The sequence below is a fragment of the Labrus bergylta genome, chromosome 1 (genome assembly GCF_963930695.1).
Source record: "Labrus bergylta chromosome 1, fLabBer1.1, whole genome shotgun sequence".
In the NCBI taxonomy this organism is placed as follows: Eukaryota; Metazoa; Chordata; class Actinopteri; order Labriformes; family Labridae; genus Labrus; species Labrus bergylta.
Genome location: NC_089195.1, coordinates 9,137,699 through 9,158,252, shown reverse-complemented (window position 1 = coordinate 9,158,252; position 20,554 = coordinate 9,137,699). Strand labels below are relative to the sequence as shown.

The window sequence follows — 20,554 nt, the reverse complement described above, 5'->3', positions numbered from 1 at the left end:
TGTATTTTAGCAGAGGATTTGGCAAGTTACAGTATGTGAGCTTTGTGAAAGCACAATTGTAGTATTTCTTCAAAACTTGTAGCATTTGCTACATTACTCAAATCATCAGCATTACATATAGGTCTTAAGGTAAGGACATGTTCTTCAAGTTGGAGGTTTCTCTTGACTTTGCCAATACTCATTGCTGGAAAATTGCTCTGAAGTGACTGGTGCCAACAAACTCTCACGCTTAGGAATAAATGAGGCCATTGAAAAAAACTTCTGTGTTAACTATGGAAAACATCATGGTTTGGCAAGAAAAATGATGCCAGCCTAACCAATGACAGTTGGACTCACATAGGACTTGATGGCTACCTCCTAGTTGAAAGTCCTTGCTTTGATCTATTTGCTTTCCTAGCAAGATAAAGCAAAGAAGTTACGCACAATCCAGCAAGGCAAGGAGATGTATAACTTTGGTTAAACAAACACCTAAGCAACAATACTATGGATTATTAAATCAGTGTCATAGTCAAACAGAATAGCAGGCTGTTACTTGGCAACATCAAAGATATAACCAACATTCTGAAGTATGACATCACAAGATGAAAGGATGGATTTTAGCAGAGGATTTGGCAACTTACAGTATGTGAGCTTTGTGGAAGTCCTTGGTGTGATCTATTTGCTTTCCTAGTAAGATAAAGCACAGAAGTTATGCACAATCCAGCAAAGCAGGGCGATGTATAACTTTGGTTAAACAAACACCTAAGCTACAATACTATGGATTAATTCTCCTGTTAAATCAATCAGTGTCTTAGTCAAACAGAATAGCAGGCTGTTACATCAAAGACATAACCAACATTCTGAAGTATGACATCACAAGATGAAAGGATGGATTTTAGCAGAGGATTTGGCAAGTTACAGTATGTGAGCTTTGTGAAAGTCCTTGGTTTGATCTGTTTGCTTTCCTCGTAAGATAAAGCACAGAAGTTATGCACAATCCAGCAAGGCAGGGCGATGTATAACTTTGGTTAAACAAACACCTAAGCTACAATACTATGGATTAATTCTCCTGTTAATTCAATCAGTGTCTTAGTCAAACAGAATAGCAGGCTGTTACATCAAAGACATAACCAACATTCTGAAGTATGACATCACAAGATGAAAGGATGGATTTTAGCAGAGGATTTAGCAAGTTACAGTATGTGAGCTTTGTGAAAGTCCTTGGTTTGATCTTTTTGCTTTCCTCGTAAGATAAAGCACAGAAGTTATGCACAATCCAGCCTGGCAGGGCGATGTATAACTTTGGTTAAACAAACACCTAAGCTTCAATACTATGGATTAATTCTCTTGTTAAATCAATCAGTGTCATAGTCAAACAGAATAGCAGGCTGTTTCTTGGAAACATCAAAGATATAACCAACATTCTGAAGTATGACATCACAAGATGAAAAGATGGATTTTAGCAGAGGATTTGGCAACTTGCAATATGTGAGCTTTGTGAAAGTCTTCGGTTTGATCTACTTGCTTTCCTAGTAAGATAAAGCACAGAAGTTACGCACAATCCAGCAAGGCAAGGAGATGTATAACTTTGGTTAAACAAACACCTAAGCTACAATACTATGGATTAATTCTCCTGTTCAATCAATCAGTGTCATAGTCAAACAGAATAGCAGGCTGTTACATCAAAGGTATAACCAACATTCTGAAGTATGACATCACAAGATGAAAGGATGGATTTTAGCAGAGGATTTGGCAACTTACAGTATGTGAGCTTTGTGAAAGCACAATTTTAGTATTTCTTCAAAACTTGTAGCATTTGCTACATAACTCAAATCATCAGCATTACATATAGGTCTTAAGGTAAGGACATGTTCTTCAAGTTGGAGGCTTCTCTTGAATTTGCCAATACTCATTGCTGGAAAATTGCTCTTAACTGCCTGGTGCCAACAAGCTCTCACGCTTAGGAATAAACGAGACCAATGAACAAAACTTCTGTGTTAGCTAAGGAAAAGATCATGGTTTGGTAAGAAAAATTATGTCAGCCTAACCAAAGATAGTTGGACTCACATAGGCCTTGATGGCTACCTCCTAGTTGAAAATCCTTCCTTTGATCTATTTGCTTTCCTAACAAGATAAAGCACAGAAGTTACGCACAATCCAGCAAGGCAAGGAGATGTATAACTTTGGTTAAACAAACACCTAAGCTACAATACTATGGATTAATTCTCCTGTTAATTCAATCAGTGTCATAGTCAAACAGAATAGCAGGCTGTTACAAAAAAAGATATAACCAACATTCTGAAGTATGACATCACAAGATGAAAGGATGGATTTTAGCAGAGGATTTGGCAAGTTACAGTATGTGAGCTTTGTGAAAGTCCTTGGTTTGATCTATTTGCTTTCCTAGTAAGATAAAGCACAGAAGTTATGCACAATCCAGCAAAGCAGGGCGATGTATAACTTTGGTTAAACAAACACCTAAGCTACAACACTATAGATTAATTCTCCTGTTAATTCAATCAGTGTCATATTCAAACAGAATAGCAGGCTGTTACATCAAAGACATAACCAACATTCTGAAGTATGACATCACAAGATGAAAGGATGGATTTTAGCAGAGGATTTGGCAAGTTACAGTATGTGAGCTTTGTGAAAGTCCTTGGTTTGATCTATTTGCTTTCCTAGTAAGATAAAGCACAGAAGTTATGCACAATCCAGCAAGGCAGGGCGATGTATAACTTTGGTTAAACAAATACCTAAGCTACAATACTATGGATTAATTCTCCTGTTAATTCAATCAGTGTCTTAGTCAAACAGAATAGCAGGCTGTTACATCAAAGATATAACCAACATTCTGAAGTATGACATCACAAGATGAAAGGATGGATTTTAGCAGAGGATTTGGCAACTTACAGAATGTGAGCTTTGTGAAAGCACAATTTTAGTATTTCTTCAAAACTTGTAGCATTTGCTACATAACTCAAATCATCAGCATTACATATAGGTCTTAAGGTAAGGACATGTTCTTCAAGTTGGAGGCTTCTCTTGAATTTGCCAATACTCATTGCTGGAAAATTGCTCTTAACTGCCTGATGCCAACAAGCTCTCACGCTTAGGAATAAACGAGACCAATGAACAAACCTTCTGTGTTAGCTAAGGAAAAGATCATGGTTTGGTAAGAAAAATTATGTCAGCCTAACCAATGATAGTTGGACTCACATAGGACTTGATGGCTACCTCCTAGTTGAAAGTCCTTCCTTTGATCTATTTGCTTTCCTAGTAAGATAAAGCACAGAAGTTATGCACAATCCAGCAAGGCAGGGCGATGTATAACTTTGGTTAAACAAACACCTAAGCTACAATACTATGGATTAATTCTCCTGTTAATTCAATCACTGTCTTAGTCAAACAGAATAGCAGGCTGTTACATCAAAGATATAACCAACATTCTGAAGTATGAAATCACAAGATGAAATGATGGATTTTAGCAGAGGATTTGGCAAGTTACAGTATGTGAGCTTTGTGAAAGTCCTTGGTTTGATCTATTTGCTTTCCTAGTAAGATAAAGCACAGAAGTTATGCACAATCCAGCAAGGCAGAGCAATGTATAACTTTGGTTAAACAAACACCTAAGCTACAATACTATGGATTAATTCTATCAGTGTCATAGTCAAAGAGAATAGCAGGCTGTTACTTGGCAACATCAAAGATATAACCAACATTCTGAAGTATGACATCACAAGATGAAAGGATGGATTTTAGCAGAGTATTTGGCAAGTTACAGTATGTGAGCTTTGTGAAAGTCCTTGGTGTGATCTATTTGCTTTCCTAGTAAGATAAAGCACAGAAGTTATGCACAATCCAGCAAAGCAGGGCGATGTATAACTTTGGTTAAACAAACACCTAAGCTACAATACTATGGATTAATTATATCAGTGTCATAGTCAAACAGAATAGCAGGCTGTTACATCAAAGACATAACCAACATTCTGAAGTATGACATCACAAGATGAAAGGATGGATTTTAGCAGAGGATTTGGCAAGTTACAGTATGTGAGCTTTGTGAAAGTCCTTGGTGTGATCTATTTGCTTTCCTAGTAAGATAAAGCACAGAAGTTATGCACAATCCAGCAAAGCAGGGCGATGTATAACTTTGGTTAAACAAACACCTAAGCTACAATACTATAGATTAATTCTCCTGTTAATTCAATCAGTGTCTTAGTCAAACAGAATAGCAGGCTGTTACATCAAAGATATAACCAACATTCTGAAGAATTACATCACAAGATGAAAGGATGGATTTTAGCAGAGGATTTGGCAAGTTACAGTATGTGAGCTTTGTGAAAGTCCTTGGTTTGATCTATTTGCTTTCCTAGTAAGATAAAGCACAGAAGTTATGCACAATCCAGCAAGGCAGAGCAATGTATAACTTTGGTTAAACAAACACCTAAGCTACAATACTATGGATTAATTCTATCAGTGTCATAGTCAAACAGAATAGCAGGCTGTTACTTGGCAACATCAAAGATATAACCAACATTCTGAAGTATGACATCACAAGATGAAAAGATGGATTTTAGCAGAGGATTTGGCAACTTGCAATATGTGAGCTTTGTGAAAGTCCTTGGTGTGATCTATTTGCTTTCCTAGTAAGATAAAGCACAGAAGTTATGCACAATCCAGCAAAGCAGGGCGATGTATAACTTTGGTTAAACAAACACCTAAGCTACAATACTATGGATTAATTCTCCTGTTAATTCAATCAGTGTCATAGTCAAACAGAATAGCAGGCTGTTACATCAAAGGTATAACCAACATTCTGAAGTATGACATGACAAGATGAAAGGATGGATTTTAGCAGAGGATTTGGCAACTTACAGTATGTGAGCTTTGTGAAAGCACAATTTTAGTATTTCTTCAAAACTTGTAGCATTTGCTACATAACTCAAATCATCAGCATTACATATAGGTCTTAAGGTAAGGACATGTTCTTCAAGTTGGAGGCTTCTCTTGAATTTGCCAATACTCATTGCTGGAAAATTGCTCTTAACTGCCTGGTGCCAACAAGCTCTCACGCTTAGGAATAAACGAGACCAATGAACAAAACTTCTGTGTTAGCTAAGGAAAAGATCATGGTTTGGTAAGAAAAATTATGTCAGCCTAACCAATGATAGTTGGACTCACATAGGCCTTGATGGCTACCTCCTAGTTGAAAATCCTTCCTTTGATCTATTTGCTTTCCTAACAAGATAAAGCACAGAAGTTACGCACAATCCAGCAAGGCAAGGAGATGTATAACTTTGGTTAAACAAACACCTAAGCTACAATACTATGGATTAATTCTATCAGTGTCATAGTCAAAGAGAATAGCAGGCTGTTACTTGGCAACATCAAAGATATAACCAACATTCTGAAGTATGAAATCACAAGATGAAAGGATGGATTTTAGCAGAGGATTTGGCAACTTACAGTATGTGAGCTTTGTGAAAGTCCTTGCTTTGATCTTTTTGCTTTCCTAGTAAGATAAAGCACAGAAGTTATGCACAATCCAGCAAGGCAGGGCGATGTATAACTTTGGTTAAACAAACACCTAAGCTACAATACTATGGATTAATTCTTCTGTTAATTCAATCAGTGTCATATTCAAACAGACTAGCAGGCTGTTACATCAAAGGTATAACCAACATTCTGAAGTATGACATCACAAGATGAAAGGATGGATTTTAGCAGAGGATTTGGCAATTTACAGTATGTGAGCTTTGTGAAAGCACAATTTTAGTATTTCTTCAAAACTTGTAGCATTTGCTACATAACTCAAATCATCAGCATTACATATAGGTCTTAAGGTAAGGACATGTTCTTCAAGTTGGAGGCTTCTCTTGAATTTGCCAATACTCATTGCTGGAAAATTGCTCTTAAGTGCCTGGTGCCAACAAGCTCTCACGCTTAGGAATAAATGAGACCAATGAAAAAAACTTCTGTGTTAGCTCAGGAAAAGATCATGGTTTGGCAAGAAAAATGATGTCAGCCTAACCAATGACAGTTGGACTCACATAGGACTTGATGGCTATCTCCTAGTTGAAAGTCCTTCCTTTGATCTATTTGCTTTCCTAGTAAGATAAAGCACAGAAGTTATGCACAATCCAGCAAGGCAGGGCGATGTATAACTTTGGTTAAACAAACACCTAAGCTTCAATACTATGGATTAATTCTCCTGTTAAATCAATCAGTGTCATATTCAAACAGAATAGCAGGCTGTTACAAAAAAAGATAGAACCAACATTCTGAAGTATGACATCACAAGATGAAAGGATGGATTTTAGCAGAGGATTTGGCAAGTTACAGTATGTGAGCTTTGTGAAAGTCCTTGGTTTGATCTATTTGCTTTCCTAGTAAGATAAAGCACAGAAGTTATGCACAATCCAGCAAGGCAGGGCAATGTATAACTTTGGTTAAACAAACACCTAAGCTACAATACTATGGATTAATTCTATCAGTGTCATAGTCAAAGAGAATAGCAGGCTGTTACTTGGCAACATCAAAGATATAACCAACATTCTGAAGTATGACATCACAAGATGAAAGGATGGATTTTAGCAGAGGATTTGGCAAGTTACAGTATGTGAGCTTTGTGAAAGTCCTTGGTATGATCTATTTGCTTTCCTAGCAAGATAAAGCACAGAAGTTGCGCACAATCCAGCAAGGCAAGGTGATGTATAACTTTGGTTAAACAAACATCTAAGCTACAATACTATGGATTAATTCTATCAGTGTCATAGTCAAACAGAATAGCAGGCTGTTACTTGGCAAAATCAAAGAAATATTCAACATTCAGAAGTATGACATCCCAAGAAGTAAAGAAACAGAGGGAGTGGAAAAGAGGGATTGACAAGTTGAATGAAGAATATGTGAATGAATGCTTGAATTTACGCTGAGATCCATTTCTAGATATTTTCCTCAGGTGTTGATCAACACCTAAATTAAGTTTAAAGAAGCATAAACACTTCCTTAAGTCAGTTATTCTTTTCTATTCTAATTGGCTAAAAGAACAATCTATAATTCTCTGAAGGTGGTGTAAATATGTGCATACTTGAGTTGTGTTTTACACTTGAGTTTTATTTTTCTTTGACAAAAATAGTTGGGCTAAAACATTATGTAATAGAATGGTTGAGGCTTAGCATGCAGCCATCCTCTTTGCAAACTCACTCAAACACACTCCATCAATTGGGTGTAAGCCGCTTGACGTTTTATTCAACAGTTCATACGGGTCTCAACAGGGGACAAGAAATAAAGAAATGATCCCAGGAAAAAGCATTTGTTATCAAGGACAGTATTCAGCGCATGAAAACTCATATTTCACTTCTGCAGTGTGGGATAAGAAATCAAGCCACCCTCTGACACCCCATGTATCACATCCTGACTCAGTCAGCAGAGGACAATGTGTGTCTGTGTGTGTGTGTGTTTGTGTGTGCTGATGTGGATTGTTGTTGGAGAGCTTGCATACTTAGGGGGGCGGTAGTAGCTCAGTCTGTAGGGACTTGGGATGGGAACCGGAGGGTCGCCGGCTCAAGTCCTGGTGTAGACCAAATATGGAAGTTGGTCTGGTAGCTGGAGAGGTGCCAGATCGCTTCCTGAGCACTACCAAGGTGCCCTTGAGCAAGGCACCAAATCCCCTACCCACCACCAGCTCAGGAGCGGTTCCGTCACTCTGACATCTCTCCATTAGTGCATGTCCATAGGCTGAAATATACACACATGCACAAACAGGATCCTATGTGTGTGTTGCATGACTTACACAGTGTAAAAACAGAATTTCCCCTTGCAGGATCAATAAAGTAAATCTTAATCTTAATACATACACAAAGCATATTAAAGAAAGTTAATTTAGATGTGAAAATAAAAGTTTCTTAAAGGGATACTTTACCCGTTGAAACATGAATCTGTATTAAATTTGGGTCATATACGTAGTAGAAATGTGCAATAAATACAGACATTGGGGTGCGGTGGTGGCGCAGTGGTAGGGCGCGTGTCCCATGTGTTGAGACTCTCGTCTCAAGCGGTAGGCCCAGGTTCACTTCCACCCGTGGCCCCTTTCCGCATGTCATTCCCCCCTCTCTCTCCCTGGTTTCCGACTCTACCCACTGTCCTCTCTCTGCATTAAAGGCATGAAAAGCCCAAAATAAATAAATAAATACAAACATTTACTGCACATATGGCCATTTCTTCACCTGATACCGAGATTTCTTGCAGAAGGAATTGGCATCTTGAAAATTCCTGGCAACAAACGAACTCTATGTCTGTGTCCCTAGGCAAACATTGAGTGCACCGACACCACCAGTCCGCCCCAGCTCGAGTTGGCCCCGGCTCCTCATCCTCACTGCCGCCGACAGGCAGGTCATGTGCTGCAGCCAAGGCAGCACAAGACCTCGTCGCTATATTGCAGCTCGTAGAGATAGCCACGAACAACCGATGGAGCACAAGATCTTCAAAACCCCCTTCATCCATATCAGTTTGAAGTTGAAACATACTTTTATCATACTTTTGTTCTTCTCAACTTTCTCCACAGAGCCTGTTAGCATAGCATCCAAGCAAGATGGCAGACGTTGAGTTTAGATTCTGGGAGTGAATCTCCCCCACCCCACAGGGCAGATTGAAAACATGAGTGGAGTGAAGTATCCTTTTAAGTGAAAAGTCAATAGAGAAAGCACTAGTTTAGTATTAGGAAACAAACCTTTATTTAAAAAAACAAACATAAATATACCTACAGGAGTAAGAGGGGAAAGAAATTAGTCCCTACATTTAAAGAAATTGCATAATTCAGTTCTGCTTCCAGTCAAAAATAACCACTTCCAAAGTTTTGAATGAGAGAGACCCAGAGTGAGATTAAACAGCTGAAGGTATCAATTTTTCTTTTAACATTAACCAGGCTTCTTGTGCAAGAGACACAGGAATTCATCACTTTTAAGAATAAGAATCATCACACACACACACACACACACACACACACACACACACACACACACACACACACACACACACACACACACACACACACACACACACACACACACACACACACACACACACACACACACACACACACACACACACACACACACACACACACACACACACACACACACACACACACACACACACACACACACACACACACACACTCTTTCTCTGTGAGTGACGAACTGTAGTGAATGTCAGTAATGGCTTTGTTCAGGAAAGCAGATTTGCAATGACTATATAATGATTTCATTACTTCAGATCATTCTCAACTTTCTTTTCAAAATATTCTACCCTTTAACAATCATGTAAATACAAAATACTTTAACATTTCTCTTGAACATGTAGAGAATTGGGTTAACATTCACACTGAAAGCATTCAGAGTTAATGCTGCAATTTATGAGCTCTTACAGTAACATTTAAACTCAAAAATACTCAGGGTCACCAGTTCAGATGCTGTTAGCGAGGAAATAATGTTTCACTGAAAGCCTAAATCTCCTTAATATTCACTGGAGGGAAAATCATAAACTGTCCGCTTTGACAGCAGGAGCTATGGGAACATCTTCCTTAAAAATACTTGATGATTCTTCACCTCTACGTCTAAACTTTTATGAGTAAGTTAACAGTCCAGCCAATACTGAAGATTGCACATGACAAACCAGTGCAACACGGGCACTTCCATAAAGTTAAAACACACATACGAACAAGCACAAAGGTATTTAGTTTGAAGAATTTTCAGGTCGTTTTCTAAGGTGCATCCAGCACGTCAGCAAGTCCGTCTGTTTGGAGATGTTTCCAATGTTCATTAAGAGACAGAGGGACAAAAAGCAATCATTGGAAGAAAACTGGGGGATTGTACTTTTGGTGTTTGTATTGTATGTGTCAAAGTCTGTTTACATGTTCATACGCACACAGAAATAGTACTGTCCATGTCCATCTGAAGAAAGGAGAAGGCTTGGTGTGTGTGTGAATGTGTGTCTCAGGAGATGGTTGAAAACTCTTTGAGCAAGATGTCCTGACTCAGTGTGTTAAGAGAGACGTTCTTCCTCACATTCAGACTGATGGAGCGAACCTGGAGGGAGAAAAAGACACAGACAGGGTCAGACCAGGACTTACCGGTAATGAAAACATTAGCACAGCACACATACTTTACCACTTAACCCCTGTGTTTCTTTCATGGACTGTAGGCTACATAAAAAAAGTGGTTGTAGCCATGTCAAATGGCAGATAATAACTCCAGCTTTGAAGTTCAGATCAACTGGCGGTAGCCATCTTTACTTTTGGTAACAAAAGTGGTTCCATTTGGAAGACAGGGGGGTATGTGTTGCTATGCCTCTATCATGGTCACCACTCTCCTGCTACCCTTCACTCTGCAGTGATAGGTCAGAAGAGACTTAGAAGACCGTATATAATAGTTGTTATCCTTAAACTGTTATTTAAGTTTAAGGATAAGAGGCCTTTTTATGAGTTCTTATAAAGAGGACAACAGGTCTGGGGCACTAGTGGCGCAGTGGTTAGTGCGCGCTCCATGTACAGACTATAGTACTCCAAGCGGGTCACCCAGTTTCCAATCCGACCTGTGGCTTTTTTCCCACATGACATTCCCTTCTCCCTCTCTCCCTGATTTGCTGCTCTATCCACTGTCATATCTCTCCAATAAAGGCTCAAAAGCCCCCCAAAAAATCTAATAAAAAATAAATGAAGAGTACAAAAGGTCTGGGACTTTTAACTAAATGTATCACAGCTTTTCTGTCATTCTGAAGACTATTGTCTTGATTGATCAATAACACACACACACACACACACACACACACACACACACACACACACACACACACACACACACACACACACACACACACACACACACACACACACACACACACACACACACACACACACACACACACACACACACACACACACACACACACACACACACACACACACACACACACACACACACACACACACACACACACACGCTGTTCACAGGTTTAAACCTTGTACAAGACTATTTTCAGCACTCAACCTACTACCTTGTGTCTTTGGCTGAATCACAGTCGTACTAATATTCAGCACAACTGCACTTCCTCTGGTTATATTGTTTAAATATTAAACCTTCAACTCCCACAATGCCTTGCCCTCTTTCAGTTCTCTCTTACTAGCTCCTTGAAGAAGGCAGACTCTTTCGGCTGCTCCGAGTATCTCTCAAACTGGTCCAAACCATCCTGCAGTTTGAGGGTCAGTGTGTCATAGTTGGTCCGAACCACCTCGAGCACCTGACAGGGGTGAGAGAAACAGAAAATGTACATTACTGGAGAGCTGCATAACACAGAGAGCTTAATGTGTCATACAGTGAACACTGAACATGAATAGTCATTGAACAGTCAAATATTAATCAGTGTTCAATATTCCAGTGTAATATTTTTTTTCCCCGGCTGATCATGAGAAAGGTTTGCATTACTGTAAGATCCTATTGGTAGTATAAGAGGCGTAATAGGCAGGGGGGAGACTGTTGCAATATGTAACACCAGAGCCGGCAGAGTGTGTGCATATAAAAGTATGTGTTTGTGTGGCGCTCCTGCTGTTTGTTTACAAGTCATGCTTCTTGAGCTTCTTCAATGCCTTAAGTGAAATCATGCATTTGGACAACAAAATTAAGCCATTGCAGATGCAATGTTTAAGAACAAAGGCGTAATCAAAGCAACTTCGTTACAAAGCTGTTGTGGAATCGCAACGTCTGCTAAGTGGTTCCTTTTAGAGTCAACTGGCCGCATAAAAACTGGGATTAGTCATTTAAAAAGATGGTGGGATGCTGTGATCCAACCAGCTTTCCAAACCAAAGAGAAAACTAAAAAGACCAACATCTACAACCGAATCAACTTTGAGATGCATGTTGTTACTTGAAATTGATCGCAGAATTTTGTCTTTAGATGTGTCACTTATTTGCTGCTGTCTCTAACTGGGGGCAGTAAATGGTAAATAGACTTGAGCTTGTATTGCGCTTTTGTAGTCTTCTGACACCTCAAAGCATTTTTGAAGTGACCATCAGAAGTAACTAATCCCATTCATACGCTGCCACCGAAGCAGCGGGAGCAACTTGGGGTTGTGTCTTTGGGCAAGTGTCTTGCCCAAAGACACATCGGACATGTATCTGCAGGAGCTGGGGATCGAAACCCCGACCTTCGACTGACCGACTCTACCAACTGAGCCACAGCCGCCCCACTAGTGTGGAGACAGGAGGGGAGCGGGGAGCTTGCAGGAGAGCATTTGTTTTTTGATCTGCTCTGAAAGTCGTATAGTAAACCTTTAAGAAGCAGTTTCAAACAACAGACTTTGGTAATAAGGACCTTTTTGTAGTGAGAGGTCCTTTCAGAAAAGACTCTCTTCATCAATTTTAAGGTCAGAGTATAAAAACAACTAATTAAATTGAAAATAGAGAACGTGTGTGAATGTACTGTGGTTTAAAGTGCACACTGGCCTGAGGTCAAGTCTAGCTGAGATAAGGTGAGCTGAATTCAGAGCTAATTATGCAGAGATTTTCCACACGTCCAACCTCAATGTTCCCCCATTTATCTGTGAAAAAGCCCCTAGGCAGACCTTTTCCATTATTTCATTAATGTCCCTAAAACACTCCACACATTATGAAACACTCACTGTGAGATGCATGAGCTGAACTTTGTCATGCCATGGAGCTTTATTAACACACACATTCACGTACACACCTTAAACGAGTCCAGCTTTCATCTGGGTAAACACACAGATGTGAGCACAAAGCCTATATGTTCTCCTTTAAACTCTGGGAATAATCCAGTGGAAAGCTGAAATTTAATTCATGAATTGAGGGTGTGAAGCAGGAAAACATAATTTTCCCTTTATGTTCCTTCTAATAAATCTGCAGCCCTGCTCGCTGCTGTTGTTTTTATTTCGACCTCTGATGGTACCCTGATGAAAACTCCCATCTTTCTTTTTCTCTCGCGCCATCACAGCTCTCCATCATTTTCCTCTCTCTGTGGAAATTCAGAGGTAGGACTGAAGGAGAACCTCAACAAATATACATTCAGGTTAAGTGGAAAAAAGGGAAAGTAAGAGGGGGAGAAAGGGATTTCGAGCAACAACAAAGAAAGACAGAAAGAAAAACAGAGGATGAGAGGCAAAGTAACCTTTATCACACATTAAGTGTTTGGTTCAGCATTTTGCCCACACACATACACACACTCTGGACTCAGATGGGCAACTTTCTGCATCACTAAGCAGACATGATTTTATCTTGAAGCGATGGTATGACGGCAGTCTGGTGTGCTGAAGTGTGTTGTGGCTCTAACATTGTGATGTGTGTGACAGAGAGAACAGCAGCCTGATTTAATGATGTGTGTTTCTGGAGGCCATTCATCTTGTAACGTCACTACAGGGAATGAAGATACCACCTCAGGCAGATGGAAAGCTCAGGGTTACTGGTGTGACTGGATTTGCAAGGAAAACAATTTGAACTGTTTTTATTGCGGCCGCATGTTGCCACAGACACACAGAGTGTTGATTGGTCCCCATCAGAAGCGTTGCACACTAAATGCAGGAGATATAATAGTCAGTCTAATTATCTATAGGTGTATTATGTGTACAGTTTCTCTTTGCTGTAGTTCTTTCACTAAAGATATGTGTTGTAAAAAAAAATATTAGCCCCAAATAGAGCTGCTCAGACTAAGAAGACAGTATTAACTGTATAAAACATGAACGTATTCACAGTGACATCATCCACTGGTTTCTAATGAGGTGTTTTACCATACCATATAGGACAGGCCGATTCCACAAAATATTCAGTCAATCTAGTAACAGACGAAGAGGTAGAGCTGAGGTTGGCCGAGGCCTTAATCCTCCTGGCTAACAGTGCCTGTGAGTAAAATCGTGAGACCCCTAATTATGGTAAATGCTGTACAGGAAATGTATCTACATGGATGTCATGTCGTCGAAAGTGATGGAACCACCACTGAGTGGATTTTGATAAAAACACAAGGAAGAAAATAAAATGATTCACACTTCAGTTTAAACCCAAAAGAAAAGGAGGAGGCAGAAGAGTTAGAAGACAGAGTGGTCTCAAGAAGTGATGATCTGAATGTGCGCATTATCTCTTCCTGCTTCTTCTACCTCCATTCTGCCTTATTATAATGGTTTGACTCATCAGCAGTGTACCAATATCTTGAGTCTTTTACTTCTGTCTCCACAGCTATTATTTATTTATTAATTATTTTATTATTTTGTGCAGACTGAGGTAATATGGAACTTGTCTTTTGTTCAGATGAAAGCTCTTTTTCTATCTCAGTCATTTCTCTCTTGCCTCTTTCCATAATTGACCTACATTTCAAGTGTTCTGAGACCAATGACGTACATTTTCTTACAAATGGCTTCTCCCAAAAAAAAATATTCGTAAGAATAGAGTCATTTTGAAGTTGATGACAGCAGACAGAGGAAAGAAAAGCAGGGGAGAGAGATGGAAAATGATGTTGAACTGAAGGTCCCCAGTCAGACACAAAACGGGGTCATTGAAGTTCATGATCAGAGCAATAAAGCCTGACAACCAGTCAGTTCATCATCATAATTTATCATCATAATTTGATTGAAAGCAGAGCGATAGAAACAGCTGACTAGGTAAATCCTGGTTATTGTTTTTTTGTGGTTCTGCTCTATAATTAGTTCACTGATGTCTCCTAAAGGAACAGAAACTACTTTAAGTTTTAGCCAGCTGGAGAACCTGAGATATGATGTGATGAGGGCTAGGAAATATGTTTCAAACAGAACTGTTTAGGTATATACATATCCCAACACAGTACAATGCTCCTCCCATAGCAAATATTTATACTAAGGTGTAGTGTGCAGAGCTGCAAAGGCCATTTATTTACCCTTGTAAGAGTTTGAAAACTTAGCTGCTAAACACAGTGTTGTCATCAATTCAGCACCAGACTCCCAATGTATTCATTTTCTGTTCACTTCTTGTTTGCACAACATTCAGAGTCACTGCAAGTTTATTTTTTTTAATCAATTAGCTAATTGAAATGTCCTTTTCTAGTGAATTAGCACAGAAAGCAAACATGTTGCACAGTAAAAACTAGTAAAGCAAACTTCTGTTCTGTCCAGGCAGAAACAGGTACTCAAACACACCATCACACATACATATCACCTCATAACATGATGCACACACACACCACACATTCATACTCTGTACATTGCACTTTGACACCCTGGACACTGTACATGGTTTAAATTTGATACATTTTGTATATTTATATATTCATTTTAATCTTATCTTGTATTTCTACATTAACTGTTTACACATGTAATAGATATTTTGAGTGTTTATTGCATGGCATTGAACGGCCTCTACATTTCACTGCACATCTGTATGAGCATGTGACAAATACAAATCTTGAATCTCCACTTATCTTTGCTCTGTAGCGAGCTTTGTTGATCAATCAAATAGTTTATTTTTTTATCACACCAATTCCTAACAAATGTAATCTTGAGACACTTCTCTTTCTTAAATTAATACTGATTAGAAGTTCTTAGTTTTACCTTTCAATGGTCAAAATGAATAATTTGATTTTTTAATTAATCTTTAAATGTTTTAATGTTGCAGAAGAACATTTCTTTACACTAGTTTATAACAAAGTCACTCTATCTGATGTGTGTAATGGGTGTTATATCACCAGTGGAAAATCATATAAAACCACTCAGCTCAAACGTTAACTTCTGCCTTCCTTCCTTTGTTGTGAATACATCTAACTGATAAAAGCAGAGAGGTAATTGGGGAGTGTAATGACCAGATCCATCATTCTCTTATCAGCTTGTTAAAAAAAACAGATTCCTCCTGCTGTTTTCCTCTCCTCACCAGTTCCACATTAATGTTGAAGTTTTAAATGGAGCTCACACTACTTAGCCTCCTGCAACACGTTTTGTGAAGGGAGACTCATTGTTTCTGAAGGTTTCCTGTTCCATAATGAATCAAGTCCATAGCCCCTTCACACAAGAACCCCTGATATTTTCCAGGCAACTCAAGATACTGGTTTTGGTTAAAGGGGGCTTTGGTTAAAATCTTTTTTTTAAGATTTATTTTTGGGCTTTCCGTGCCTCCAATGGAGATAGGGCAATGGAAAGAGAGAGAGAGAGAGAGAGAGAGAGAGAGAGAGAGAGTGGGGAATGACATGCGGGAAAGGAGCCACAGGGGTGGGATTCGACCCTGGACCGCCCGCTTGGAGGACCACAGCCTCCATACTTGGGCGCGCACACCGACCACTGCGCCACCAGCGCCCCAAGGGGAAGGGGAGGGGCTTCACTCTTAAGGATGTTTTCAAACATTCACTCCTGAAAGTTTTGAACTCTCTGGAAGTACGACCTGATAACGAAAGATGCTGTGGAAACTGAAGATGGCAGATGAAGGGACAGAGTCTGACACTGATGACAGTTTTTTTCCCCTTGAGATTAATGATACGTGTAATTGGACGTATTCACAGTATAAACGGCTTGACTGTGACTAACCTTTCGTCAAGCAGAAAAAGAGTATGAAGCTGCTTCATTATGTGCTCAACGATCGCACGAATCACCTGATATAAACATCTTAATCCCTGCCTGCATGTTGTGAATTGTCCTTAATATTCCCTGCTTGGTTTTCTCATCAGCTCCCTCCGACTTTATGCAAACATTTTAGCAGGTTGCTGGCTGGAAAAAGTCTGGGTAAAGTCGACGTCTAAAATCCGTCTGTTTACATTTACTCATGCACCCTGGGTGGACATTTTCAGGATTTTTTTGCATGTGTGAAAATAACATTAAAGTTTTTGTGTCTGCAAAGTATTTGTTACTCATATTGTGTCAAATCTGTGATCTGTTTGAGATTGGCTGTAGACATAATAGAAACACAGACATTCAAAGGACATGACATTTACAGAATAAACACAAAACCACAACAGTTATACTTGTTTTTTTGCCCGTGACATCTTTCTTTACACAGAACAAAAAAAGGGAATGACTGCAAAAGGTTAAGCAGATTATTATTAAACGTTTTTGCCTTTCAGTTTGTCCAAAAGTGACAGCAATTAAAACTGGTGTATCATAACATGTCATGTACAGTATTAAAAGTTTTGTATGGTTTATGAGCAGTGTCCTCTCGCCTGCCTGACCTGACTGTCATGAATCAGCCAGAGTTTTGAGTTCAGTGTGGTGTGTTAACAAATGCCCTCCTTGTCTCATCTTAATAAGTGATGTTTGAGTCATCTGTCTCTGCCACACAGCCGTAACTACTTCATAGATGAATACACTCTTTCAAAATAAAACGCAGTGAACCTCTTTCCAAACACTTTAAAGTACAGCATGTTCTCCATTACGCACTAAAAAATTAATCAAGTTTTACTCTTAAAATGACAAGAGCGATGTCTCTGAGGATTTCGCCTTAATGGCCTCGAGATGTTTCTTAAGTTCATTTTTATTTACATGTGACTCCTCATCAGTGTGTGAGAGGGCGGACAGTGTGTTGTTTTTACCTGCTCTTCTGACAGCTGGGAGATGTGGTTCACAGCAGCGTACGACTCTATCTTGGGGTTAAAATGGTTGATGATTGCCCTTTAAGAAAAAAAATAAAAGAGTTTCCTTTCAATCCAGGATCAACATTTTCATGCATAAACATGTGCGCACACAAACTTTGCAGACAAATGTTGTATTATAAAACCATGATTATTAATCTGTTGTTACATAAGAAAGGAGTTTAACAAAGAGTCTGGGCCACTTTTAAAAAAATAATCATTTTCTATCTGCATGGGGCTCCACACGGGCTGCAGTTTCTACCCAGCTCAACTTGTGTGTTCTGCTGATATGGAAAGATTGTCTAAAATATTGTGTAAAACAAGAACTGACAAAGAACAATGGAAACAGATTAAATCATGGTGATTAACTCATGTGAGATTAAAGTGTGCTGTTAAAGGAGCTCACACAAACACTTTCCTTACAAATCTCAGTGCATCACAATAATGTGTAGATCTTAGCATCAAAACAAGCTGCCTCTGAAGATCTGCATGTTCTTCTTTCATGCTGCTGGGGAAAACTGTTTCAGAATAATCTGAGCTTTTGTAAAGGGATGATGTCAGCCTGCCCAGCCATAGCCTGCAGGTTCTGCTGCAGTAACTTTCACATCTATTGTTATGATCCTGTATTTATGTTTGTTTGTCAGATATTGATGCAGCCATAAATGATTCAGTAAGCAGTGTTTATGAGCAGCGTTGGCATCCTTGTATGACAACAGCAACAAGGAAATGACTTTGTGAGGACTGAGTCAGAAATAGTTTTTCATGTTATAGTATTACGTGTTTACTGTTTTTATACAAACATTGAAAAACAGCCTCGTACTAAAACTGCAGAGTGTGATTCTAGAAAAGTCTTTTGGTATTTGTTCAGCAACAAACGACTGATATAATGTTTTCTAAGGGATTCAATTACAAAGCACAATTCTTAGCAACACCAGTTACATTTGACCCACTTATCTTAGGGGGCACTCACACTGGGCAAAGTTGTCCCGTACTGTGCTTAAGCACGATTACCCCCCTCCCCGGGGGCTCCAGGACTAACCGGACCGGTTACCTCTTGTACATAACGTTGTAATACAACACATGCATGGCTTTACGTGATTAGGCAGCCTCCAAGACTAGGCAGCCTCCAAAATAGAAAAACATTAAAGGGACACACGGTCGATTCCACGTTCACACATCAGAGAACAACAGAGTAATGACAGCCTACGTTACTGACTTTGTGAACACTCCAGGATTTCTTGATAATGAAGGCTGTCCACATTGTGTAATCGTGCTTGTGCTCGTGCATGAACTGCACCGTACCAAAACACACCTCACACTAGTCAAACAAACTGGACTTTAGGGGTGAGGCGTTCTTAGGCACGGCACAGATAGCCTGGTTTGAGTGCGCCCTTACACTTTTATTCAATTCTACTCGATTTCTTTGCTTGATTGGCAGTCTTTTCCAGCATTAGCATATCATTCAATAACATAAGATGCTTTATAACTGTAATCTAAGCTTATATATTTGCAGAACTGTGAGAGGGAAAGGTTTATTTTAGAGGTTGTCATATATCAGATAAATTATAGAGACAAATACGCAGAAAAGTCTCATTAGTGGTCATAAGGATGTCATGAAGTGTGGGCGGCCAGAGAACTGATGGGAGTCAAATAGAATTTGTCCCTTCATGCGAGTTCATTTCAACAGAGTCTCTGTGGTTTCTTTATACCTCTCTGTCTTCATCTAGTCATTCAAATATTACTCTTTCAAACTTTTCCTCCCACTCCTTCCCTTAAACCCCTGTGACTGATTATTTAAACACTGGAGTCTGTTCGATTAGAAGCCCTGTGAGGGGGTGAATCTTTTGGGAGTATACCGCTCGTATGGGTTCCTTCAGGGGGCTTTCATGTCAGGGTGACCTCCGAGGATCATCTCCTCAGAGAAGATGGAGGATGAAAGAGAGATTACAGAAGGAATGGTAAAGCGGGGATATTGTACAGAATGTGTGTGTAGTACAGTAATGTTGGGTTGAAGTAGATAAAGGCTTAAAAAATATCAAAAAGAAGGACCTCGGGGAGGAAGAGGAGGGATAGAAGAAAGGCGGCAGATGAAGAAGCTAAATTACACTTCCAAAGACTTCATTCACTTTATTTTGTCCTTTCAATTTGCAATTCTGCTCAATGCTTCATAACTCTTTTCTCATTCTTGGTACACTGTTTATGTTCCTTGAGACTATACGTGTGTGTGTGTGCGTGTGTGTGTCTGTGTGTGTGTGCGTGTGTGTGTATATAAATTTGTGTGAGTGTGTGATCTTACCGAACATTGACGAGGGCGTGTGTAACTTTACTGGCTGCTTCCTTCCACTGGCCCGTGTTGGTTGATACTCTTAAAACTGGAAGGCAGAATGAGAAGAGAAGATGCACACATTTCTTTTCATTACTCACGTTGAGGACTCGTGATAGCATTTATTTTATTTACTGATGTATCTGTTAATTTAACTCTCAATTTATTGTCTTTATGAAATGTCAGTAAACAGCTTAGAATATCCACCAAAGTAGCCTAGTGGTTAGTGCGTGTGCTCCATGATCTCTCTCTCCTCCATTTCTGACTCTATCCACTATCCGATCTCTGAATAATTGCACAAACCCTCGCCTCAGACCTTCATCAGTCTGTAAACATGTTTATTTCTGCAGTAAAAACGGGCAATTAAAGAATGGGTATGTATGCAACTTCTGGGGTTTCAGTGGCTAGCTTCAAGTGGACAATGGAGGAACTGCAGGTACTTTCTGCTTTGGCTTCATTTTTCAACACTGGCAGTTGCCGCTTCTTTAAAACAAAGGAAGTTATTGATTTGCTGTCCTGAAGAGAAACTAAGTAGTTAGATACAAACACTGAATTACTGTTAGAATCTGAAATACTTAAATGCACATGAAGCTGAATTCATAATCCAACCTGTTGTAGGCTACAAGAACATCAACCTTACCCAATATTTTTCTTTCCCAGCTCCTATTT

At 39.4% G+C, this 20,554-nt stretch overlaps 1 protein-coding gene across 1 annotated transcript in view; it reads right to left on the bottom strand.

The window, feature by feature from the left end:
* Nucleotides 1-8,687: 8,687 nt before the first annotated feature.
* Nucleotides 8,688-20,554, bottom strand: part of armh3 (armadillo like helical domain containing 3) — a 28,465-nt gene continuing 16,598 nt past the window's right edge. Inside the window, exons 23-26 of the mRNA XM_020656786.3 lie at nt 19,859-19,934; nt 17,524-17,602; nt 11,161-11,277; nt 8,688-10,067 (exon numbers count right to left, since the gene is read on the bottom strand). Of these exons, the coding sequence (XP_020512442.2) occupies nt 9,975-10,067; nt 11,161-11,277; nt 17,524-17,602; nt 19,859-19,934 (365 nt within the window). The 3' untranslated portion in view covers nt 8,688-9,974. The remainder of the gene's footprint in view (nt 10,068-11,160; nt 11,278-17,523; nt 17,603-19,858; nt 19,935-20,554) is intronic.